Consider the following 25,804-nt stretch of genomic DNA (forward strand, 5'->3'; position numbering starts at 1 on the left):
CCCTGTTGCTCCTTTGAAAAACTTGACCAGAAAAGATGCCTCAGGTATTCTTCAAAACTTTCTACTTTAAAACCATAAAGAAGATGAAGGTGTACTGGAGGCAATGTCCAGTACCCCCAAAAAAATCTACCTGAAAGGAGGTTGTACCAAGGTGGAGGCCTGTCTCTCTTCCCGAGTAACAGGACAAGAGGAAATGACCTAAAGTTGCATCAGGGGAGGTTTAGACCGAATATCATGAAAAATGTCTTCATTAAAAGGGTTGTCAAACATTGGAACAGACTGCCAGGAAAGTGGTAGAGTCACCATTCCTGGAAGGCTTTAAGATGTGTAGATGTGGCACTTCAGGACATGGTTTAGTGGTGGACTTGGCAGTGCTGGGTGAATGGTTGGACTCCATGACCTGTTTCAACCTAAACAATTCATGATTCTATCAAAAGGCCACTTCAACTGTCTCTAGGGAACATGTGCCAGGAATTCAAGCATGAGAGCAGCTCAGGATCAGAGCATATCTCCAAGGAACACTACATGTGCTTGGCTGTTGGAAGGTGACCAGTGCCCACCCACAGCTCATTCACCCTCCTGCTTGCTTCCAGGTTCCTCTCCACGCCAGTACTGGGACGGGAATATTCTTTGGCATCTGTCTAGTTACTGGAGTTGTGGCTCTTATCGGATATTCTTACCTCAGGTTCAGGAAGAGAAACACGAGCTTCCAGCACTTCAAGGTAGGTGGCAGACAGGAACACAAAGCAGGGGGGGCTTCTCCAGACCCATTGCACCTCCCAAATTCACAACCTCCAGTTTCTCCGCGTATTTTGTTAAGACAGAAATACTCCCCATCGCTTCCCACTTGAACTGTTCAGACTGAGACAGAGAAAGTGGGGAAGGCTCCCACACTGGTCTCGGGCACAAGCTTAAATTTGCCCCCAGACATCTCCATCCAGGGTGCCCAATGGGCTCCTGCATGCATGGAAACTTCCAGCAGGTAATTGCAACCACTGAAAGTTCTCCTCCCCCTCCTCTGTGGCAGAGCTAATCATTCTGTTGCTCTGGAGGTTGAAATGTTTGATAGGAAAAAGGCCAGATTCAAAAGACAAGCAAATTTAAATGGCTGCAGGTTTTTATATCGATGTGCTCTCATGTTTGATTTCTCTTAACTCACTTTGCTATCTCACGTCACATGATGATGTGAAAACAGCCAGCAACAGCCAAGCTTCTCAGAGATAAGGGATGACAAAAAAAGTTAAGACTACACAAGAACCAATCCAAAAGAAAGTCCACCTTTAAGTAAACAGAAATTCCTTCCTGTTCTAGCCCCTGCATATAATATGAATCATCTTCTAGAAACAAAACACAGGACCCAAGAGCCAGGGGAAATGCCTGTATTTTTATACAGTTGCAATGAGAGCACTCGGGACCAATCAGGTACTTTTTACCCCAGGCACAAGGTCAGGGCCACACTTCCTCTCCCATTCTTTGCTGAGGCTTAAAAATAAGAAGGGAGAGGAAAAATCAATGTTAGGTGACCTGAGTAATACAATAACAATCCAAAACACAGTTTATGCTCAGAGATAGTGAGTTAGATGATACAGCCAGTTCAGTCACAACACTGCACTGGCTGGTAGTGAAGCATAAGTGCCCCACTTAATGCCCTAGAAGGAGGATGAATTTTAAGCAGGCTTATGTGCTTTTGTGTAGTCAAAAGATGACACTGACACATCATCACTGGACAAGTCACAGCCTTCAAATATCACCAACCCCTCATATGAAAGTTCTTCTGTGCTGACTCCACCAGAACCTACTTATGATCTTTTCTCAGTAAGTGTTCATTTTGGTTTGAGAAACTACGGATATAAGGTTAAGAGGGAATGACTTCATGAAAGGAAAATGTCTAGTTGGAAAAAAAGAGAAATTAATTCAAGAAAACAACATATAAGTTCCTGGCTCTCCTGTCTCACCAGTGTGTGCAATTGGGTTGTTTCTTGTAGCAAAACTGAGGCTGTGGTCTACAGTGGTATTTCAAGTCCACCTTCAAAGAGAGCTGAATTAAACTGGACTTCAAATGCCTCTGGATGACAGTGATATGTGTATACAAACTGTAAAAGCCTTCTAATTTTGTCTTCGTGTCTCCTTGCTGCAAACATAGCCGAGTGCCATGCTAGCACTCCAAAGAATCTGAAACACAAAGGGGGAGGGGGCTGGGGATCAAGAGAAGAAAGGATTGAGTAAAGCCAGAGTATCTGAATAGCTTCAGTGGTCTAAGTTAGCAATACCCTCATGTACATGCAGAGTCTAAAAATCAAAATACACCTTTTTGCATCCAGTAAAAAGTCATTTCATGCAAAAATGTTGGGTGCCAACTCTGCCACCTGTATGGACAAATGTGCCAAAAAGTTACTTTCATTTCTTAACATAATGTGCAAGTCTGATTTTCTTTTTGTTCTATTTTATAGGATTCAGATGACCAACAGCTTGTGATGAGTGGTCCTCATGATCAGAACTAAAGACTGAATTTGGCATTAGTCAGTTATTAAACACATTTCTATTTACAATTACTGTGAAGAAAACCAGCACCTACACATTACAGGGAATAAAATCTTGTTACAAATTAAAAACCAAAAAAGCTCGGCTTTAAGATGCAGTCTATATAACTCATAGAGTTACCAACCTCAGATGTGTTGGCTGTGTCTGAGCAGTACCAACTATGAGCGTTAAATGCAAGACTGAGTCTCAACAAACCTAACCAGAAGCAAACAGACTCCTCTCTGGGAAAAGTAGATAACTTTCACTAGCCTGCTTTGTAACTGCTTTTATTCTTCTTCACAGACTTTAAAATGGCCACAAACACACAGTGCTGCTAACTTGGCAAATATCCTACATTTCTTAGTTCTCTAGGTCTGTGCTTTCATTTGGCTCAGCTACAAGCATGAAACGCAATATGTGTTAAACATCTATTTTTAAACTGAGGGGATTTTTTTGCTAGCATACTTTCAGGTAAGATATTCAGCAGCAGGAAACACAACCACCCCGTCTGCCCCACTTGCCTCTGTCTTTCCTTGAACTTGGCTGTTTTGTTTACATCTCATTTCATTGTACAAAGGGAAGTAGTCATTGAGGCATCTTTACCAAGACATGCAGGCGATGTGAGAGCATTTAAATGCCAATCAATCTTTACCTGACCCATTTTTGTGACAGACAACGAATATGAACATCCCCTTACCATGCAATGCCCACATTCAGTTTTTCGGGTCCGGAAGGAGCAGAAGCTGCTTCTTCACAAACTGTATTTTTACAAAGCACAGCAGTAACAGCTGTAACTGGCACCACACTATTAGAAGTGAATCAAATAAGTTTCCTTCAACCAAAATATTCATATCATAGCGATACAGCAAGAACACAAAGGAAACCACAAAACAGCAAGCAAAGGAAGATCTTTTTGCTGGCAGCAGCAACATCCCCCTAATGCCTGGGGGGCATTAGGTGGTGTCACCCCAGGATGCCTACTGTCAAGACAAGATAAGCAGGCAAACCCAGGGTTGTTGATGCAGCTTTCGAGCACAAAGGGAATCTAATGTGTAAAAACACCTGGATGAAACAGACAGACAGAAGTAATTCCCCAAACCTCTTCCCCTGCACCCCTACATATCCCTGCCTTTTTTTTTACCTATATTAAAAAGTTTAGAACACAAACACAGTTAAAACACACACTTATGTATCTAGGAGTTTTCCCCAGAGAATTTTGCAATTAATACAGATCATGTTCTTTCCTTCTCCCCAGTCACCCAAAATATTAAGGCTCAGAGAGACCAGAAGATAAAGTCCAAACATTTATTTTTGTAATAATCATTAAATATTTTTATCACAAAAAAAAAGCCCCACAGTTCATAAAACTCTTTCTTTTATTGACAGACTATTCACTTCTGTGTTTTTAATAGAACAGAACAAAAATTTCTTCTTGCTTTGGTGTTCAAATGAACTGTACTCTCAAAATTAATATAAAGAAACACTGCCTTTTAAACATGCTCAAAAATCTCTTTGAAGTCAATAGCATAACAAGGTTAAAATAAGTAACACAGAGAGTGCCAAGGTGAAATCATTAAAAAAATGCAAGATATTTTTAAAAGTTAAAGAGCCGCATTCTAGCACTGAAAAATAAATAATACACTTCAATACTCTCACTTAAATTCATATTACATATAGTTGGATTGTTTTAAGGAAACACAACCCTCTCATATTTAATTCTTTTCATGCAACGTTGTTTATTTCAAGAACTCATGCAATATAAACAATATTTTACTTGAGCTCGCTGTTGTAACATAACTTGGTACAGAAGTTTGATTTTTAAGTTAAGAGAACGGAAGGGTAAAAGAAGAAAATCTTGAAACAAAATGTGTATTATGTGGATAACACCATCCAAGCCAATTAAACTGTTCCTGCTTAACACAGGAAAATTAAGCAAACAAACTGGCTCCTAGCCAGCTTTGAAAGAATAAACATCACAGAGCTATAATCAACAAAACATGATCAAGTTCAATAATGCAGAACTGAATAATACAATCTTCTTATTTGCTGGTAGTAAGATGGAGAATGTAGAGTGGTTTTGGTGGGTTTTTTTTCTTTTCTTAAAGAGTGAACTAAAATCTCTGGAGCATGAGTGGTGCTACACACCTGTAACACCAAATTCAGTTGTAGCTGAGCATTAGAATAAAGAACCGAAGGCAAATCGGGATATTTCCATCCCCACATTTCATTAACAAGTTATGCTAAATATTTCTTGCACAGCCTCACCAACAAGTCTCCTGATAAAGTCAAACTAACTTCCTGCAAAACTTTATCTTTCCATCCAGCAAAACAGCAGGACAGTCAGATGAACTTCCTCATTTCAAGTGTATTCATCTGTTTAAATACACACACACACTTCAGGCATGTTGCACGTCAAGTTTGAAATAGGAGCACAAGAAAACAAAATCCACAATCACCTCTGAGGACATCATATTGATTTCAAGCATACAGGAAAACTACTTATAAAATTGTGCAAACTAGATTAAAATACATTCTTTACTTTGCAAACATGCTTTTAAAAACATGAAAGATACTGTATATGAAATTCAATCTAGGTAATTGCACATAATACAGACAGGTTAAAAAAGAAAAAGCCAAAACGAGAAAACTTTTGGTCACCAAAAGTTTGTTTACCTGACAATCATGAAAGTGAAATTAAGAACACCAGATGCTATATGTTTTGTTAATTGTATGCTTTTAAAAACCAAGGCTTTAATAACTAAAATTTGGAAGTTATTAATCATATTATACCTGCTAAAATGGCTGGAGTGGGAAGTACCAGTTAAAAAAAACAAACAAACAAACAAAAAAACCAACCCATTTCCTTTGGATCCAGAGAAAGAAAATAATTCTTACTTAAAAACAACTATATAGCAGTTCTATAAAGTGCCTGTTAGAGGAAACACATCAACAGATGTTTTCCTTGTGCAAAGTAGACATTTTTCAGCTCAAATCTTTGGAACAAATGCTACCCAGAGTTTGTGTTTATGCATTACCTTCAGTTTCAGTAATTCAATAAAACTTCTAATCTGCACCACCAAAACTATTTTTCTTTATGCAAAATCTGCACCATCCCTAATTCAGCTTTCAGGGCTTGAGCTAAAACCATGTCAACAGAAATACTCTGGGTTTCATTTTCTCATTCCTTAATTTTTCTTTTAACTCCTTTGCCCATTGTGCGTATTTACTTCTGACTGTAAAAGGCTATATGAAATACATTCTCTCCTAGCAAACAGCAAAACCACATTGCATACCACTGTAATAAGACACTGTTAAAAATTTTAAAAGCAGCATTTAGGATCAAACTAAAGCTTGATGGAAAGATCTGTCTCCACTTCGAAATGCAAAATGCAAGACCTCTTGAAGTTACTTTATTACTAGAGAGTGGATATTTGAAGTGTTTTGGAACTTAAAAAGAAAGGTGCCTAAAAGTTAACAAGAGGAAGCCGAAGCAGCCCAAGTTACTGGCAGTTTCAGGTTCAGGTTCAGGTCCACCTGCAGCCAAGTACAAACATTACAAGAACAGAAACTGCACAGACAGTAGAAAGAGCCCATCAGCCTGAGCCCATCAGTGCAGCACAGTCCCACCGACACTACAGCCATCAGGTCAGTTAGGTCAGGCTCTAGCCACAGCAGCAAGGAAAGGTACAATACGTACACTACCCCTCTGAGTCTCCCCCTGACCTGGTTATTAGCTGTTTATCTCTTTCTGCTGTGCCTTTTGCAACCGGACGTGTCCATCTCGTATTGGCCTTTCCAGCCACCAACGCCCTTGTAACAAACATGGGTAGAGCCCTCCACAAATCCTCGTTCGCGAAGCCCAGCCATGACAATGACAATTGATTAACACTGGATTTAAGCTTTTCAGTGCCAAGATCCATTAGAGGCTCCAGCTGGAGTGCTGAAAAGGGCCAGAAGTGAGAGTACAGGTATTTCTTTGTAAACCACAAGGCTGCAAATCAAAGTTTCCAATAAACAAAAACAACCACCTCAGAACACCACCAGTCCTTCCCCCTCAGATGTGCTGCCCTCCCTCCTGGCCTACTACTGTTTTGGCAGTCCATCATCTCTTCTGTGTGTAAGAGGAGTTTTCACATGTCTGAGCAGAAGAGGAGAAAACAGTTACAATGCTTATGAGATTAAGTATGAGATACATCTAAACCAAGGTAACAGATTTAAGTGACTTAAATAAAAATACACATACGTTCAAAAAAACCAAGATATATTTGTCCATTTTAGACAGAAGTCACCAAGTTTTCATTTGATCTGAACTGTTTCTTGTAGGAAAGGTATTCTGAATGTACCAGTGCACAGCTGATCTGACCAGCCTGGAAGTTCATGCTGCAAAGGAGTCCTTCTTGGATAAAACGTGTAATCAGGCTCATAGTTCAAGAGACAACTCAGTGATGCCATGTAGATATCCGCAAATCTAGAGAGGCGTCTTAAGAAATAAGTTGGATTCTCATCAGTTCTGAATATGCTTCCAAAATGTGCATTGAAGAAATTCCTGTTCATCTCCCTGTCCCCCGAAGGAAGAAAACAAAGACAATGAAGTGAACACACCTGCACACATCTCTTTGCTAGCCAGCATCCAGGACCTGAAGCAAGCAGTTCCTGTAAGATGGTCTATGCATTGTTCTCTTGCCATTTTACTTCTAAACACTTAAATGTGCCACATAAGAAATTTTCACACCCCTTGCACACACGTAGCCCAGATCTAGAAATCACAGTTGTGAACAGAAGAGCTTCAAACTTCTGACATTCTGACAAGTTGCTTCTGACATTAGAAACGTGACATCTCAAGCCTTCTTTCTAGAGACTGTGAAAGCAGACTTTTACCTTTATCTATATCCTAATGACATCCACTTGTTCCAAAGATAACAGACTTTTTTAAAAAAGTCAAATATTTGGCCTAATGCACACAAAAAGCTTAAATGCTTCTTGGAATTAACTTCTGTCATTAGTTGCTGCCAAGCATCACTCCTATTTCGTTTACTTCCATGTTTCTAGGAAAGGCTGCTGCTGGTACAGCTGCTGGCCTTGCCAATTGTGCCCTTCACACCCCCTGCATTTAGGGATTACTCCTCTCCTTCGTGATAAGAGATTATTAGATTTTTAGTCCCATTACCTATCTTTGTGATAAATCCACTGCTAAATCCAGTCTAGTGCAGAGCCCAGTTTCTATGTATTCTAAAACATATTACATGTCATCTGAAGAAATCATCTAAAAAACCAAAAAAGTAACCTAAGCCTTGACAAAGAAATACATTGTTTAATTGTGCAGAAGCTGTGTAATCAACAGCTGAACACAGAGGGAGAGGAAAACCAAAATGAGAAAAGTATTTGATTTGATGTTACCTTTTCATGCAGAGAAGTAATATCTGTTCTAAAGAAGGGGAACAGGGAAAAGGGGTTCATATGCACAAAGTGTCAGAGGAGAGAAGAGCTACACAAGAGACAGGTAGAATACTGCTGTAGAAAAACATTTTATAAGGTCTGTAACTACCAGGAATCAGGAAGGGAAAGAAATTCTGAAAAAACCTGTGGAAGACATTACATAGAACCCTTGGCTATCACTAAGCACATTGCAAATCTTCATCTCCTGTGTCTTACCTCATTTCCTTCCTTTCCTTCTTCCATTCTTCTAAAATCATCTGAGAATCAGGATCACGGTGAACCTGGAATGCAAAGTATGGATAACCTGTAACTAAGGATACCCTCATAGATAAGCCTTTCCATTAATAAACCCTTATCAGCCAACGGGACATGAGCAATACTTCAGAGATCAGTGTACAGGAGTTATCCACATGCATTTTAAACAAACAAAAGCAGGAATTGATCCAGGCTAATCAGTGGAGGAAGGGGATGAGATTTTGAGAAAACTCATATTAACTAGCCACACAAATAACTGCATTTATTTATCTACAGTCAAACACTTCAATGAGACTCAAAGCACTTGCAACATCGATGTCCAGCATGTAGAAACTTGGCTGGATCCCTTCTGCTACACAGAGCCGATTACACACACACAGAACAAACCTGCATGTGTTCCAATAATCCTGTCAAGGTTTGCAGCCAGGTCATGGTTTGAATGTACTTCTCTGTGTTCATGATTTTAATCTCCGACCGTAACTCTGGAATAATTGCACCAGTGCGCCAGCCATGCTTCAGGGTCAAGTCCTATTTACCAAGAATTACAAAATACAGGTATTAGTCTTAAGAAGAACTGCTTAAAAAGAACTGAAGAATTTGACTATTGTGTATCCCAAAGGGGCACTAATTGCTTCTTATGTATAAGCAGGAATATGAAATCGTGGGACTTAACTGTGCCAATAAGCAATAAAACTTAATTTCAAATTAAGCTTCAAATCCTGTATTTTTGAAGAGAGATAAAGAACACACAAGCGCTTGCAAATAAACACTAATTCATTAGGTTTAAAACAAACAGCAGGACATTTCTCTTGTAGATGAGACCACTGTTGCTGTCGGAAGTACCTGGAGGAACCATGTGTTGGGTTTGTGATATTTACCCTAACATTCAGCAGACAGAAGGCTCCTATCAGGAGCCCCAGCTATTCAAACTCCTCCTGACAGGTACAACACAAGGCAGATGCCACCTCTGCTTTCTTATCCATTGTGCCAGACTAGAACACAGCTGCATCCTCCTTTTTTTGATCCTCAGTCTTCTCAAGCACCCAAACTTACTCTTCTTTTCAAAAGCAGATTGGGGAAAAAAATGTTAACATCATCTGCTGCTGAAACATGTTACCATAGCTTGGCAGTGGAAAAGTCCTATCCAGGCATTCATATGATATCAATTACAAAAGACTTAAGTGGTGTTCACTTACCCTTAATTAACAGCTAAAATACATTTTCTCATAAGGTGGTAAAAAAATGCTCAGAGAGTTGGGATACAAACCAGAGTAAAGTCTTAAGAAGGAAGTTTACCATTAGTGACAGGAAGATTTCCTCTTGCATTCAAAACAGAAATTCATTCAGCTCATATTACACTTGGCAGTAAATGTCATCCAAATCACGCGTATCCTGTATATTTGGATATCTGTTTACTCTGCTACATCTGACACAATCAGTATCTGGATCAGGTATACAAACTCACACATTCCCGACCACAGCTAGTAAACAAGTTAAATGCTACAAGTCAGGTGGAAAACATGGTTGGCCTTTAAAGAAACCAATGTTCTTCACTGCAGAAAAAAGCAATATGGCTTAACAACAAACCAAATTTTGTTGTATTTCAAAATCTCAAATGAAAATGTGTTATACTGAATAACTGGGGAGGGAGACAGGAAAACTAACAAAAAGCCTCTTCTTTTATCTTATTTTGTGAAAGCAAACTACTTACTGCCAAGTCACTGTATATGTGGTCACCAAAGTAGAGCACCTTAGAGCCCCTCCAGCCAGTAAGCTTCAGAAATTCATACAAGTTACCCTGCAGAAACAACGACATGTACATTGCAGAAGCATAAAACTTGCATGAAAAAGGAACTCAGTACACTCCTAAAAACACTTTCATATCATTAATCTTGTTCTCAGTTTACATATTACGAAGCCCAAATTTTGCAAGTGGTTTTCAGTAATACTATCATTTCAAGAGGCAAGGACATACAATACCAACAATGAATTTCTACAATTTCAGACGTGAAAATAACTGTCTTAAAGAACATATTACATTTTAGAAGCTTTTATGTCTAAAGAAGTTTGGGATTCTAGGAAATAGGTGTTAAAGTTGAACCAAAAAAGTTTATTGAAAGCATACCTGTTTGTAAATCTGACCTTTCTGCAGCTTGTGAATCTTGTCCCAAAGCAACACCCCCCTTTCATTCACCTTCCGGAATGGTCTAGAATAGATATACAATTGTTACATTGCTGTAGAAATTCTGTCACTTCTTAGGAGATTAAAAACATTAACAATACTCATCTCTCAAAAGGAAAACATGCTGTCTAGCACCTGAACATTGTGTAACAGAAGAAGCAAGATTCCAAAACTTCCATTTTAACCAGTGAAAAGCAATGTATCTCTCCAGTATACCTACGACGTTTATTAGTTTGAGAACAGCTGTTAAGATGTAAGGCAGGGACCCCAGGCAGAGGGGAAGACACAGTATGAATTGTCTGCCAAGAAGGAGAGAACACAAAAAAACTGAAGATGTGTAAAAATCTTGCCCAATACCTCATTTTCTACACATGGACAACTGAAGAAAAGGGTAAAGGACTGGGGGCAAGATGTACAGCAAAGTTCTTTTTAAAATAAAATGAAGAAAAGTAAAGGGGAAAAAATCCCACCTCCCTCTATCTCACTTTCAAATCATAATTACACATAAAGGAACAGGTCTTTTTCAAATGTAAGAACAGTGTATGCACATTACAAATGTGTTTACTTAATTGAACAACTAGTCCAAATATTCCAGTCTGTCAGCCAGAGAGGCACCCTTTAAATATAATTTGTAACTAAAAAAAAACCGAAGAAATGGAAGACATTTCCAGATAAAGGGATGATTCTGAAAGGCATCAAAATTTCTCATGTTTCTTAGGAAAGAAGCGCACTTCACCAACTTACAAGCAAGATGTTAAAAATAGCTTCTGTGACCCTGACTCCAGTAGCTGTGATAGCTCCTGAAACTGTCTTAGGTAAGACATGGTAAATATTTAGACTTCAGAATTGCATATTGCTGCATTTTGTAGTGACCTCATACAGGATTTCACCAAGTATGATTCCATTTTATGTTGCAGCCAAATTAAAATATTTCGTAACACCCTCTACAGCCTTATATGGAATAAGCTGCTTGAATCATTCTTTACTGACTAAACACCTACCTTCGCTTATCATTGAAGAAGTTTGGTTTATCAGCCTGGACAATGACCACATCAAAGAGATCCCTCCAGTCCTTGCCAACTATGAACTTCATGCCTTTGTCCCTAGAAAGGACAGAGGGATATTAACAGTGAAGCATAACAGATGTGCAGTTATCAGAGCAACATAATTAATTACACTGGAGAACATCATTCTCCCCATGCTTTAGAAATGTATAGTTAAACAGAAAACAACTGCTCACTTACACAAAGCTGCTGGGACTGTTTGTGATGAGAAACATCTTCTTGCCATGATCAGCCAGCTTAGCTAACACTGCACGAGTTTGCTCGGCGTAGCAGATGTATTTCTCTGTCAGGATTGGGGAAAACACAGTATTAATTGAGAAAGTTTTTCAAAAGAATTTTCTCTGCATTCAACCAAGGGGTTCAGAACACAAGGCACTTAACAAAGGCACCTTTGACAAGCTTTCAAGCTTTAAAAATTTAGAACTTGTAATCTTAAATATGGAAGCCAGAAAGATCAGTATACTAACACTGAAAAAAGCTTTGATAGATTGTATCTTTAGTACTTACCAATATCTGCTTCAATTGCTCTGTACATTATTCCTTTGATATGGACATCCCTGATTGAGTCCTGTAAGGAAAGCAACAGAGCACTAGAGAACTTTAAAATCTTTTCAAGTATAAAATCCATGCTCACTGCAGAGCAGTAGCAATTTGTTTTTAAAACAATTCCTTTCTCAGAGTTGCACTTTACAGAAATGTCATGTCATGTTCATCGAATATACATGTCACTACTAAAAGAGTAAGCCTGTCCTCCAAGACACTAACTTTATAATTTTGGGAAGTACAAAACTGTATAGCAGAGGGGCTGTTTTACATAACTACTGTGAAAGGTTGCTGAGAAGGGTGAAGTGGGGTGAAAGCCCTCTGCAGCAGCAGAGTCACCACAGATTTCTAGTGACCTTTGGAGCAGAACACATTCCTCTCCTCTTGCAGGGGAAAAAAAAAAAAACTAACCAAAAGTTTTATGTCTGGCAGATTTTAGATTACAATCACTTACAAATGCCCTGGTTATTTAAATAAGGAATTTATGAACAGATGAAAGAAGCTAAATGCTTGAGCAAAGCACTCGTAAGGAGCTCTGGAGGCATTTAGCAGCTCTCATGAGCCAGCTCTGCACCAGATCACTTTGTTTAGATCAGTGGCACTGCCATTTTAGTACTTACATGGACTACGTCCTCAAAATCCTCAAAAAATACCAGTAAAGGGCTTCTAAAATGCTGGTAATGCTGAACAGTACAGAAATTCCTACACATACTTCAGCAGGAATTACATGAACTAGCCTTCCGGCTCTATGCAACCACAGGCAGAAGCAAAAATTACTCTGGAGGTAAAAAATTTCTTAAAATCCATATGATCTACTTGGAAAAGTGAGAAATTCAACATATGAGTGCATCACATGTGTTGAACAACTACACAAGTTGAATATAAGTCAACAAGGAGCCAGGAAAAGGTTTTGGATGGAATGCCTGTGCAGACAAATACTATCACCTTGGGCATTATCTCTTGTGTTCTTACACAACCATGACATAAAATGATCTCCTCTGCAGGATAGATCCTGAGGAATCAAGAGGGTCAAATTACTAGATTAGTACTAGAGTTTTTCTGGAAGAGGAAGAGAGATAAACAGGCAAAACAGACTGTCCAGAAGCATAAAATAGCAAGTGATTGTATACTAGCCAAGATGTAGAGGCATTACAACTGAAAGCTCCAAACTGGAATACCCTATAGCTTCGTTTGCTTGTTTAATAACAAGCAAACGAAGTCTTATCAACTTGAAAGAACTTCTCCACTTTCCCTCTATCCACCCCTCAAACCTACAAAAAGAGCAACAGCCCTAGAGGATGTCAGATTTCAAAAAAATTTCAAATGATTCTGTGTTTCTTTTCCAAGCTCTACTTTAATTTTACTTACGTTTTTAAGGTTATATAGCAATAATTACTCCATACAAAACCTAAGGTGAGGTATTTCACTGAGGCTGACAAAATAGGTGAAAGCTTCCTGAAGTGCTCACAGAGAAGACACACAAATATAGAGGTTTACCTAAATCTTCAAAGCTACTACCTTGACATCTTTGTACAGATGAATAGGTTCGTAGTCTATGTTGTTTTTCAGAAAATATTCGTTCACACAAGAAAGGAGTCTCATTTCTGGCAAGGAAAATATATCCATGAATTGCTTCATTGTATTTCCTTGTGAGCTCTACAGTGGTGGGAAAAAAAAAAAAAGTCAGGCATTTGTCAGATTAAAACACTTTCATTCATTCCGTATAAACATTTCAGCTTAGTTGCAGATATTCAGGTTTTGCCATCCCTTTCACATTGCTTCAGATTCTTCTTGAACTAAGACCTTTGATAAAGTATCTCCAACAAAAGCATTGTGATTAATTATTCAAATAAATCCAACTCATTACTCTTAAAAGCAGTATTTTAATTCATAAAAACAAGACAGCGCTCAGCTTAAAGTCAAGAAAAGCCCTTAGAGGTCTTCACTAGAATCTCCACTTCTGCAAATAAGGAGCACTGGATATTGTGATGGGGAATGGAGGTTTTCTTATTTGTTTGGGGTTTTTTTAGTAAGTGGAATACTGATTGGGATTGCAAAACAATTCACCTCCTTAAAATAAGATAATAAAAAGCTTTAAGAATCTACAACAGCTAATGCAGTAACAAGGGAAGAGATTTCTAGTCTGTAAAAGCTATAACGATAGTCATATCACCCTCACAGTAAAGAAAGGTCATCTTCCTGATGAGGAAGCACCCTGTGTTTCAGTTTGTGTCTCTTGCCTCTTGTCCTGTCACTCTCCTTTCCAAGATCTAAGAAAGTATAGGCCTAAAGAGGGAGGCCCACAGGGAATGCCAGGATGATATTCACAACTGCTGCCGAGAACAGACTCGGGAATCCTAAATTCAGCTCCTTAAAAAAAGAACAAGTGCAAGAACAATAAACTGCTCCACAGCACAAAGAAGGTCCTTTCATGTCAACATGGAATTAACACCCCTAAGTAAAAGGTGTAAAATAAACTTGACTTTTCAGTAAAAAGACAGCACCATTCTTCATTTGGAAAAGAGGAAGGAACCTACTAGCAAAAGATCAATCTTCCTGAGAAAGTCAGATCTTAAACCTAAATGTTTCATCTCTTATCATTCATCTTTTGTCAGATCCTCTTACTATCACTCCACCAGTCTGCACACAGGAGATGTCTCCACACATTGACTTGCTGCTACATCAGTCAAGCCATCAGACCACCAGGAAGAAGTACACAGCCTGGGTAAAGCACTAGATATGGTTCATTTCTCAGCCTTTATCAGATTTGCTGTGCAACACTAAGCAAGTCACTTGATTTTCCATGTTCCACTACTCTGTCTGAATGACTGGGCAAAGGAGCAGTCAAAGAAGAAACTACAAGAAGCAGGAAAAAAAAAAAACTTTAGAGGGCAAACTTCACACCTAGTACTATAAGTCAATCACATATTGAGAAAATATAACTGCTAGTTATAATGAGAACAAAATTTATACACCACTACCCTCACACCAAAAAGAAAAAAAAAAATCAAAAACCCCCAAAACAAAAACAAACAAACAAAAAAACAAAACAAAACAACCACACCTGATAACAACAAAAAAATCCCCCCACACCATTTATAAAGATCAATCTGTGTTTTTACCTTTCCATAAAAGTCACTCATTTGTTCTAAAGGGATATGGGAACCATCATACATTGCAATAACTTCTTCATCTGGGACAACACTGAGGCCTCTGGAAAACAACATCAGCTTTAGTTCAAAAGTCACATTAAAATTTTCAAGTAATCACCAAAATCCAACAGATTAACACTTAGACCTGGACCTTATTAAAATACTAATAATGTCACAGGAACACTTTTGTCTATAAGCTAAACCAGCATCTTTTCTTACCAAACAAGCAACATTTTAACAGACTGCTACACACAGATCACATTCCAATTTTAACTTTAAAATTTAACTTTACTTTCTTACAAGAAAAGAAATTATGCCTCAAGGGTTTGTAAGTAGCTAGAGCTTACAGTTTCTTATCACAAAGTAATTTCTCACTGCCTTCCCTTCATGGAGTATCGATGATGTGATAGTGTTTAAACCAGACTATTCTGCATCATGACCTTGAAGATTCAAGAGAAAGAAAAACATACACAGCCTTTAACTAAATAAGAATTTGTTTTAAACTGCACCAACATTTCAGTTTCACAAAATTTAAGATTACTTGAAGGATGGTTGACAAGTAATTAAAACATAAAAAATACAACAACAAATAGGGAACGAGGAGATATGATCTCTCCCCAGAGTTTCTTTATGAACTACTAAGAGAGTAAAGGCTTTGGTTTGGTTTTAGATGTTTGCATCATCAAGCATCTTTTACTAAAGCATCTAAAAGACTGCAGGCATGCAAATATCCTCACCAAAGGACACAGAAGTGTTGAGATTTTGCTTAGGAATAAAAAACACAAATGAAAACCAAATCAGCCAGTCTCTTTTTTTCTATGCCTACTTATGGTGTTTTGCAGCTTTTTAAAACAGGCTGTTGTTTCAGTGCCTCCCTTTCCTGGTCTCACCAAGAAGTGTTTTCAGGCACTAAAAAATAAATAAATAAATTGATTAGCCTAGTACTTTCAGTGCTTATCATCCACACCAGCTTTGCAGTGAAAAGGCATGATACATCAACTTCCTCAGGGCTTCTATGGTAGCAGAGTCCCACATTAACCAGCTCCTTTACTGCTCTTGTCAATGCTACACTGACTAGTACATAACTCTGAGCTATTCTTGGCAGGACTCCACCATTCAAGTCAGTATTGCACACAAACAGGGCAGATAATACTTCGGTTTTGTAACATAAAGAGTTCAACATCACCCATTCCACAGCAGAAAACACAAATGTTAAATGCAACCAAACGTTAAAAGGATACCAAGTAATACCATCAGAATTGAGAAGGTACCTTCTGGTCTGCAGACACCTATGCCAAGTGGTATATGAATACTGCTAAAGAAAACACTTGTGGATCTGTAACTACTTAAGAACAAATCAAGAGAGGACAACTGTAAAAGCCAAAGTGGAGAGATGATTGTCTAGGCAAAGTTGCAGATTAGTTTTACCAGAAGACTCACAGTCTTGACACAGTTCACAGTCCAGCTGTAAAACTAAAAAGTTTGTTTCATTTCACTGACAGCATGGACAAAACTAACAACTACCGACATGCAGCACCCGACAGCAAAGCTCAGTGTTGGTACAGAAGAGAAAAGGTAATATCATTTTAAACAAAATTTAGAGAAAGTACTAAGTGAAGTGGTAGCTTTCACTCTCACGCTCACACAGGTTCATAAATAACAAGATGTGTGGCCTAGCAGTCTATCCAGAATTACTTTGGGTGACAAGGAGAACAAGGGCCACCAGCACTTCATTAATCTCAACATCCTTCTAGAGTTTTCTTGCATGGTCATCATGTTTTGGCTTTGGATGTGCTTTTTGTACTAGGAGTTGACAACAACCTGATTTTCTGCCTCTTTATTCTGTCTCACTCTGAGCCATAACACAACACTGCTGATGGACTCACCACCCATTCATCTTCTCATCTAGGACACCTCTACAGTTCCAGTCCTACCACTGCTCTTCCTGACATCATTTCTCACATCCTTCAGCCTCTTTTTTCCTCCCCTCATGACTGTACAGGTGTCTAGGGAAACAACATGCAAATGTGATGAAATTCTGATGACCAACTCATGCAGGCACCACCAACACATGCCATCCTTTTGTCCCCTCCATCAACATTTCTTCTGGTGCTCTCATATATACATGTTTCCATCCACACCAATCTCTACATTTCTACTACATACTGCTACAGATAAACATAGCTTTGGTTACCCCACCTGGCCTTTAATCTAACAAACCAGCATTTTTCACAGCAAATCCTACCATCAGTAACCTTTACACCGAGTTCTCTGATTCCCTCCTAGCCCTGCATAAATGATTTCTTTGAAAACCACAACAGGCTTTGTCAGTTGAAACATACAATAATTATTCTACATCAGCACACACAAATAAACTGGTATAAAGTTCCCCTCAGACTCTGATTATACATACAGAACACATTGTTTTGGTAGATTTAGATAGCTACTGTGTTGATGGTAGGAGCATAATGCTGGTCTGTGCCATCTTATGTCCTTTTTCATTTTCCTTGCCTTCCTCTACCCTCTCACAAAAGGCATCTCAGCCAAATTAGTACAATAACAGATGAATGACTATGGCTGAATCATCTTGCCTACCTGCACAACTGGCAAACAAAAATAAGTAATGAGCATATTATCATCATTTCATACTACCATATACAATCCCCCGCAGTAAATCACTTCAAGGTCACATCATCTTTTGGCCCCAGATGAAAACTTTTTGTCCAATGACTTTAAGAAAGGTGGTCTGGCTTCTTGCTTGATTTAAAATCTGGTACTGTGTGTGGTGTTCAAGTCAGTCAAATGTGTACTGCTTCATTACAGCAAACTGAGCCATACTAAAAACTTTCCTGTCAAAGTTCACATATAGTAAGTCTATATCATGCAACAAAGAACAGCACAGAGATTACCCACGTTACAGTAAATTCAAAAAGTGTCAGGCTGTGTCAAGCTTCCTTCTGCAAGTATGATGTGGTTGATGCGTCCAAACTTAAAAGCTCTGTGCAAACACAGCAAGACCTCTCAAATGTCTCCACAACCACACCAAAGTCACACTAACAGGCACTCTGTGACTATTTACATAGAAAGCAACAGCAGAAAAGTCATCAGTGTATTTTTAGATGTCTTTCAGCACAATTTAACAGCCGGAAACAAAGTGAGTCAGCACTATATGACCAACCAGCCTGCCAACTTCCCCAGCTGGACCAGGGAATCAGCTGTACTGTACCAGTCAGTAAACGTGTACACATGTCTGTGTGTACACACAGAGGTGCAAAGAAACCCCCTTTCAGTAAGCCTGCAATGTTCATTCACGTCTGTGCTTGTCAGGGCACAGTTCCTGATACGAAACCAAGATGTACAGTAATAAATGCAGTTAAAAGATTCAAAAAATAAGAGTAAACATTCTTATTATAAATAGAAAATAATTTTACCCACCTGTAAACTGTTCCCAGCTGAATATAATGAAAAGCATCGATCTTCATTAACAATGCCTTGCAGGAAAAAAAAAAAAGTAACAGTTTTTATCACATCAACTATTTCACATGAAATTATAAAAGTCAAACTGATTTTACCTTTAACCTGTCTCAAGAACACCTGAGCACCCTCACTTCAACTTCCTTCATAGCTTCCAAAAAACTTTTATCAATTGTTTTTACCTGGGTTTATTCTGTTGCACTCTTAAGTTGCCTTCCCCTGCCCACCATGAGGACAAAAAACCCAAAACGTTTTCTAGTTAGGAGCTATTCAAATACAACTACTAATAATAATGATGCTTACCATGAAAGAGGAAAATATGAAACAAAATCCTTACAAATCAACATAGAGTGGAAAGTTGGAAGACTTAAAAGCTCTATTTATTTTCTTTGGTTGGGTTCTTAGCACCAAGTAACGCATCACAAAGTTATTTATACATACCCGGTGCACATCATAATGAAGTCCTCTGATGGCAAAATTTGGATCGTAATCATATTTTCTTATTTCTGCAGGATACTAAGAAAAGAGAGCAATTAATTTAAATCCATAGTAGAAACAAATAAAAATTGTTTCCGCAGAACTTTAAAAGTCTAAGTTTTCTATGCTTTTCATTTTCTCTAACTGTTAAGAGGCTTTTGATAGGCTGGTGAAGATTTGCAGGAACATATGTACACAGTGCAAGACAAGTCAACAATTTTTCCAAAAATCCAAGGTCATTGTTTTAAATCTAAGTCAATCATGGTACTTGAAGCTGGACATCCAGGTATACTCTGTAGTGATCAACTTTGAACATCAGCCTCTCATTCAGAAAAGTTAATTTAATATATTCTTAATATATTTTAAAAACTCATTGTTTAGAGTTGCATGTGACTTGAATGACTTTGTCATGTACCCTTTCCTCATATTCTTTATATGTAACGTAGGGAGCTCACACCACTATTATATAGTTTTCTAGCATTTTTCAGTACAAGCTCATTTGCAGTCCATTGTAATTTTGTCCTGCTTTAACCATAGGTTGCCATGAAAAAAAAAAGTTACATGTGTGCCTGGGGCTAAGGGTTTTGTTTTTAAAAGGTAAAATGCTTCAGTCGTTTCAACAAGGCCTGAGAAAACTATCAATTCTTTGATTAACCCTCTGAAAGGCAATCTTTCATTTGCCTCCCACAGGCTACAGTAGTCCTAGATCTTGACAAATCCATCTCAGGCACATTTTTCACCCTTCTACAACAGTCTCCATGCATGTATGGCTAATTTACAAGCCTTGGGGGGGGGGGTGTACATCATGCAGCTTCAATGGAAGCTCTAGTCACTCTTACAATAAATAAATGAATTGCAATTTTGCCCGAAGTTTTTATCTTGCTGATAAAAGTTTTTACCCTGCAGACCGTGCCTGCATTGAGCACGGGCATATACAATTAAAGAAAACAGCCCTTTCTCCTAACTATCATCCCTACTACCACTTCAAGCAAACATGTGGTAGGCTACTGATCTGAATGAAAAACAGCACCAAAAGCCTACAGAGAGGTTAGAAGACAAAGATTTGGCCAGGGGACATGAAGCAGAGGCACAAGGGACATCAATGAAGGATACAGAAACATGATCAATTAAAAGTTACCATGTGCAGAACATGACCCAAAGCAACCACATCAAGCATGTACAATGAAATTTATTTCTGACTTTTAGCAAATTTCTGCATACTTGACTTGCCTACTTTATTCTGCTAGAAGGCTGTGTTTTCACATACATGGCAGTACACAAGAAATAAAGATTGAGCCTACCCCAGCACACAAATCAACGCTTCCTTACAAACCAAACCAAACCAAAATTATAAAAATTGTACTGTTTGCTTACTCCACTTTTGATAGGGATAAACATAACTGGACTGAAAGAGCAGTCCCAATAGGATGGCCCAAGGCCTGTATGCTAGGAAAGAAATAAACCCAAGAACAAGAGCTTACACTGAGCACCTGCTGCCACCTCCGTGATTAGCACTAAACTGATGTTTATTCTCTTGGACATACTTCAAAATTCCTTGCTTCCTACACTGCATTTTGCAATTTCTGATGAATTACCTCAGACTGCAATGACCAAAATTGGTCATCTTTTAGACTGACTGTAACAGTCATAACAGACAATAATATCTAGAATTTTTTTTCTAATGTTAAAGGCAAAAAAAAAATTAGCAGCATAAGCAGCTACATAGATAGCACCAATAAAAACTGTTGTCCCTCGGTAAATTCCAAGAGGAGACAATGCATTTTAGTAAGCTGTCTCAAAAAGTAATTACAGCTTTGTTTACTAAAGCTCAAGAGACTTTAATCAAGAATCATTTTTTAATCATTTTAACCATTTCAATTTTTGTCTACAAGAAGAAATCTTGACTCCTACAGTAACATTGTTTTTCACAAGAACCACACAGCTTTAATAAAATGTATTTACACATCCTACAGAAATCACTACCAAGGCACTATCATGCCAAAATTGTTGGGGGATCAAGCTGTGTATGCTTGTAGCACCCACGAAGTTTTGTTTGTTCTTGCAACGATATTTATAGATGTTTATATATAGCTCCTAACCTTTAGATTCAAATACGAAAGTAGAATAACATCACCCATTCAGATTTAGGTTGCATAAAAATACACAAGCAGTTTTATTAAGTTCTCCTGTGGACTTTTTGTCTTTTATTTTCCTGCAAGTCCTACAGTTCAATAAGCTTTGTCTCTTTTAGTCCACCTTTTTTTTCCAGTCTTTATGCCAGCAATACCTTCAGTTTCCTTCGTCACCCATCTCCCCCCTGCCCTGCTTCCCAACACACGGGAACTTTTCCCATCCCCCAAACTACACAACAACCAGCTCCAAAATGCTTGGATGTCAACTGGTCACCACTGCAAACACAGTGGCAAGGGGTCAGGGGACTACTGAGCTGAACACTTACTCATATCCAGGCTCTGATTACAGTGTCACTGAACACGCTGCCCCTTCAGCAAACACAGAGCACCTTGCAAGCACACAGTGCAATCAAAGACCTTCCTCAGAAGTCAGTCTAAAAATACTCCATATGGAAATTAATCACTGCACTCACAGCAGTAGATAAAACAGAGTAATGGTAAGTTTTAAGCTTTTTATTCATTAATGTGACTCAAATGACAGTCAGGAACAAACAACAAACCACACCACCACATTAAAAAATAAGACAAAAATAACTGTACTCCTTAACAGACTGTGCCCTGCTCAAAACTGCAGCTGAGAATAAACCAGCACTTCTGTTGTTCATATGTAGCTGTTGTACAAAATGTGCTACAAGGGAGACAAGCTAGGACTGAGGTATGACAAGATGAGTTATGCCTCTCAGTCAGAAATTATTTATTATACTCTTTATTCATAAATTTTTTGTTATTCCATTAATTTTACTCACCCGATGTTCATTGATCAGAAGATCTCGAGCAGCATTGAATATCAGCGTGTGCAAATGTTTAGAATAAAAGACCAACGTGTAGTCATAATCAAAACCATAAATTTCAATGTCCGACAGGCTCATTTCATTGTTTGAAAAAATAGCATCTGGATTCAGCATGTTACTCATAATTGAAGGAACCAACTCTGTGAAGAGAAAAAAAAAAAGTTATATCAGCCTTGCAGTTTTATTTAAATAAAGACATAGAAATCCATGAGCAACTGCTAAATATAGATAAATGATGATGGAAACTACCAAACTAATTCACACTAAGCAGCTATTCCTTAACAATATGATGCTATTGAACATGCTGTCCCAAACTTGTCTGGATGACCCATAGTTTTTATTTGAAGTACACTTTTATCTGCACAGTCCAAGTTGGAGAGAAAATGCATTTTGCCATCTTGCTTATCAGAGAACAGCAGACATAATTTCTTGCTAACTCTGTTAATATATTTATTAAGGCTTTTGAAAATTAATTTGGAGTTGGAGAATGATATTATTATTATTATTATTACTACTCCTCTAGGAACCTTGTCTTCTCCTCCCATTACTTGGTCCAGCTCCTGCTACAGAAGCAGAACTGACATTGTTTTAATTTGACATTGATTTTTTTTTTGTTTCACCATTTCAAGGTTACCACATTACTTATTTGAGTTCAGTAAACTTTATATGACTGCCATAGTTTCCAAACAACTGTTGCAAACACACTGCTATGCTTACTAACCTTCTAGCAAATCAGGAAACCAAAAATATTCTGCTTATTCTCTACTTAACATGCCTAGAGTGTGTAAACCACTTCCATTTTTAAGGCTGTTTCTCTTGATATTTGATGGAAAAGTATACAGAGAAGTTAAATCCATAATATATCAAGTAACTTCAGACCAACACCAATGTCAGTACTAAACACTAAGAATGTTTATATTTCTTGTTTAGAAAACTTTAAACAGCAACATTAGGAGGCTAAATACTACTCTCCTGTCAGCATAAAACATGAGTATGTTTTCCTTCCTTCCTTTCTCATAGACTACCTTTATATATTCCAGACTTCCCTACTAGTGGAAAAAAAAAAAGGGGAACTATCATCTTAAATCTGTGCTTGGAAGGGTAAGTCTAAAGGGAATATGGTCTGTTTGGTTACTTTCTATATAGGTTTAAAAGGAATTGGTCAAGTTTACCTCAACACCTTCAGCTCTGAGTACAGATCACTACATGTTCCACCACCAGAGGAAACCATCTCAACAAGGTGGGGGTAGGTGTGGAGACTCCAGGTCTGTTAGATAGCACTCCATTTTGGAAACTCTGGCCAACTCATGGAATGGGAAATTACACTTCTTTTGTAAAAGCAATGCCTTTAACTGCTGCACAGTTGACAGGCAGATATAGTAAGAAACATAGAGATGCCCAATTACAGTCAGTAATCTGCAACCATTCAACTTTATCAGATGCAGATACCCGAGTTTTTTAATTTTTAAGAGAAGAAGAAAGGCAAATTCACTGAGTTTAATTCCAAATTTCAAATAAAGCCCAGGAATCATATCAAATGCAATTTGACATGCTACAATTAAGGCAAACTCTTCCTCTATAAAAACAGCCATGAATCATTCAATTAACTTCAAGACATAAGCATATTTTTTGCGAACTTCTAAAATCACGTTACAATACCCGTTTCTGTATTACAGCTAAAGTATTTTTTCAAATGTCAATTGTTCAGCCTGGTGACTCAACACTTGTTTTAAAAACAAAGATATTTATATAGCTACACATAGATAAAAAGATATTTCAGCTAAAAAAAAGCTTGAGTACTGCCTGTCTAAAAACAGACAGCGTAAACGCTTGGTAGCTATTAGACATTCTGGCTAGCAGAGAGCATCCAAAGTGCTATAAACCTTATTTCAAAAATCAGGGGAGATGTTGAAACATCATCTCAACATCATAACTAAATGAAACGTCACATACTTGAAGCCATTGGGCGACTTAGGCTGTAATATGAGTCTGAATTATTCTAGAAGCACTTGCCTCATCTTTTGCCAACTCACACCCACTGACCGACTTATTTTTTCATAACATTACCCTGAAGTATTATTTGGGTGTGGTTTAGAATAAGAGAAAGTTAATTCCCAAGACAAGAAAAGGAAAAAAGGTTCAAAATAAAAGGCTCTTCTCTTTTTCCTATCCCTTATCTGACCCTCCAAAATCCCACAGCACTCTCTTGAGATCTCTAACACAGTTTTTAATTTCACTTCTGAAATGCTGACGCTGTTTTATGTTCACAAATGCTTTATTTGCACCCAGCATTGTGAAGCCCACATTCAGGACTCTTAGGTACAGAATAACACAGTAATTTCTTTTTATAAGGCCAAAACATGCTATCTAAAGGTTATTCATTGCCACTACGGGACAATCTTTTTCACTTGATATTGTAGAACACACTCTGCCTCTTTCACTTTCAACTCCCAAAAAAGATCACATGTTCAAGCTTGCACTCGAGCAAGTATTACCTTAGTAATACTAGTCCCATCAGAGCAAAAGCAGAAGCAAGGAAGCAAGCAAGCATCTGTCCCCTAGCTTTTTGCCTAGCTGGGCCAAAGAACAGGGCTCCCCAGAGTCGGACGTATCACGAGCATTTTACAACGCTTTACAGTGTTATAATGGAACCATAGGAAAAATGAAAAACATCATCCAAAACTTCACAGGATTTTAACTTTTCGGAAGAGCAGCTTACTGCAGGAACTCCCTCAAACAGACGACCAACTTCTCGATTTCCTTTTTACACCTGCTTTCCCCACACAACGCATCTCCAGCACCTGCCACCTTGCCCAGCCCGAGCCACGCTGCACGAAAGGCTCCTTCCTCGAGGCACCTCCAAACAGCTGCAGCCCCGGTGGGTGTTCTGACGGGCTCAGCCCTGCGGACCTGCCGAGGGGACGGTCCGACCCCTCTCCCAGCCCGGCACCGGGCAGACCACGGGAGGGGGCAGCGCTTCGCCAGGCACTGTCGGACGGACCCGCGCCTCGCCCCCGAGCCCCTCAGGCTGCCCCCACAGCCTTCGTCCTTCCCCCGCTCCCAGCCTCCAACCCGCATCCCTTCGCTCCGGGAGCGGCGGCGCCCCGACCCCCGGGGCAGGTTGCCGGGCATGGCGGGGCGGCGGCGCCGCTGCCGCCCGCGGGCTCCGCTCACCCTTGGTGACCCTCTTGGCCTCCTTGTAGCGCGACCACAGGTAGCTCTTCATGTCGGGCGACGGCTGCTGCTGCTGCTGCGGGGCCACGGTGCAGAAGGGAGCGGCCCCCGCGGCGGGCAGGGGCAGGACCCGGCCCCGCCGCCCGCCCGCGCCCGCCCGCCCCGCCGCCAGCAGCGACCGCGCCGCCGCTGCTCCCGCCGCTGCCGCTGCCGCTGCCGCTGCCATGCTCGCACACGGTCCGCGCCGCGCAGCCCCGCCGAGCCACAACGCCGCCGCCGCCGCCGCCGCCGGCTGAAGTCACTTCCTCGGGCCCCGCCCCGGGGCCGCGCCGAGGCGGGAGGCGGGTCCGGCTGCGGCCGCAGGTGCGGCCCGGGAGGGAAGGAGGGCGGGGCGGCCGCTGCTGGGTGAGCACCGTGGTCCGGCAGGAGGGTGCCCTCGGGGCTCACCTGGGGCCGCCGGGCCGGGACTCTGGGATCTGCCGAGCTGAGGAAGGAAAGCAGCGTCCCCCCATCCGTCACCGCCTCCAGCACCTGGTGGTCAAGG

At 39.5% G+C, this 25,804-nt stretch overlaps 2 protein-coding genes across 2 annotated transcripts in view; one reads left to right on the forward strand and one right to left on the reverse strand.

The window, feature by feature from the left end:
• The window catches only part of STAB2 (stabilin 2), an 86,656-nt gene extending 81,006 nt beyond the window's left edge, over positions 1 to 5,650 (forward strand). Inside the window, exons 67-69 of the mRNA XM_064654834.1 lie at positions 594 to 722; positions 1,696 to 1,815; positions 2,451 to 5,650. Of these exons, the coding sequence (XP_064510904.1) occupies positions 594 to 722; positions 1,696 to 1,815; positions 2,451 to 2,501 (300 nt within the window). The 3' untranslated portion in view covers positions 2,502 to 5,650. The remainder of the gene's footprint in view (positions 1 to 593; positions 723 to 1,695; positions 1,816 to 2,450) is intronic.
• NT5DC3 (5'-nucleotidase domain containing 3) lies at positions 4,626 to 25,501 on the reverse strand. The gene is made up of 14 exons (XM_064654832.1): positions 25,261 to 25,501; positions 22,042 to 22,226; positions 19,068 to 19,142; positions 18,588 to 18,643; positions 15,123 to 15,213; positions 13,519 to 13,656; positions 11,965 to 12,025; positions 11,638 to 11,740; positions 11,395 to 11,496; positions 10,337 to 10,418; positions 9,923 to 10,009; positions 8,599 to 8,739; positions 8,173 to 8,237; positions 4,626 to 7,078 (listed from the first exon to the last, which is right to left on the reverse strand). The coding sequence occupies exons 1-14, from the start codon at positions 25,484 to 25,486 to the stop codon at positions 6,817 to 6,819; spliced, it is 1,674 nt and encodes a 557-aa protein (XP_064510902.1). The 5' UTR covers positions 25,487 to 25,501; the 3' UTR covers positions 4,626 to 6,816.
• Positions 25,502 to 25,804: the final 303 nt, after the last annotated feature.

The sequence above is a fragment of the Pseudopipra pipra genome, chromosome 5 (genome assembly GCF_036250125.1).
Source record: "Pseudopipra pipra isolate bDixPip1 chromosome 5, bDixPip1.hap1, whole genome shotgun sequence".
Lineage (NCBI taxonomy): Eukaryota > Metazoa > Chordata > Aves > Passeriformes > Pipridae > Pseudopipra > Pseudopipra pipra.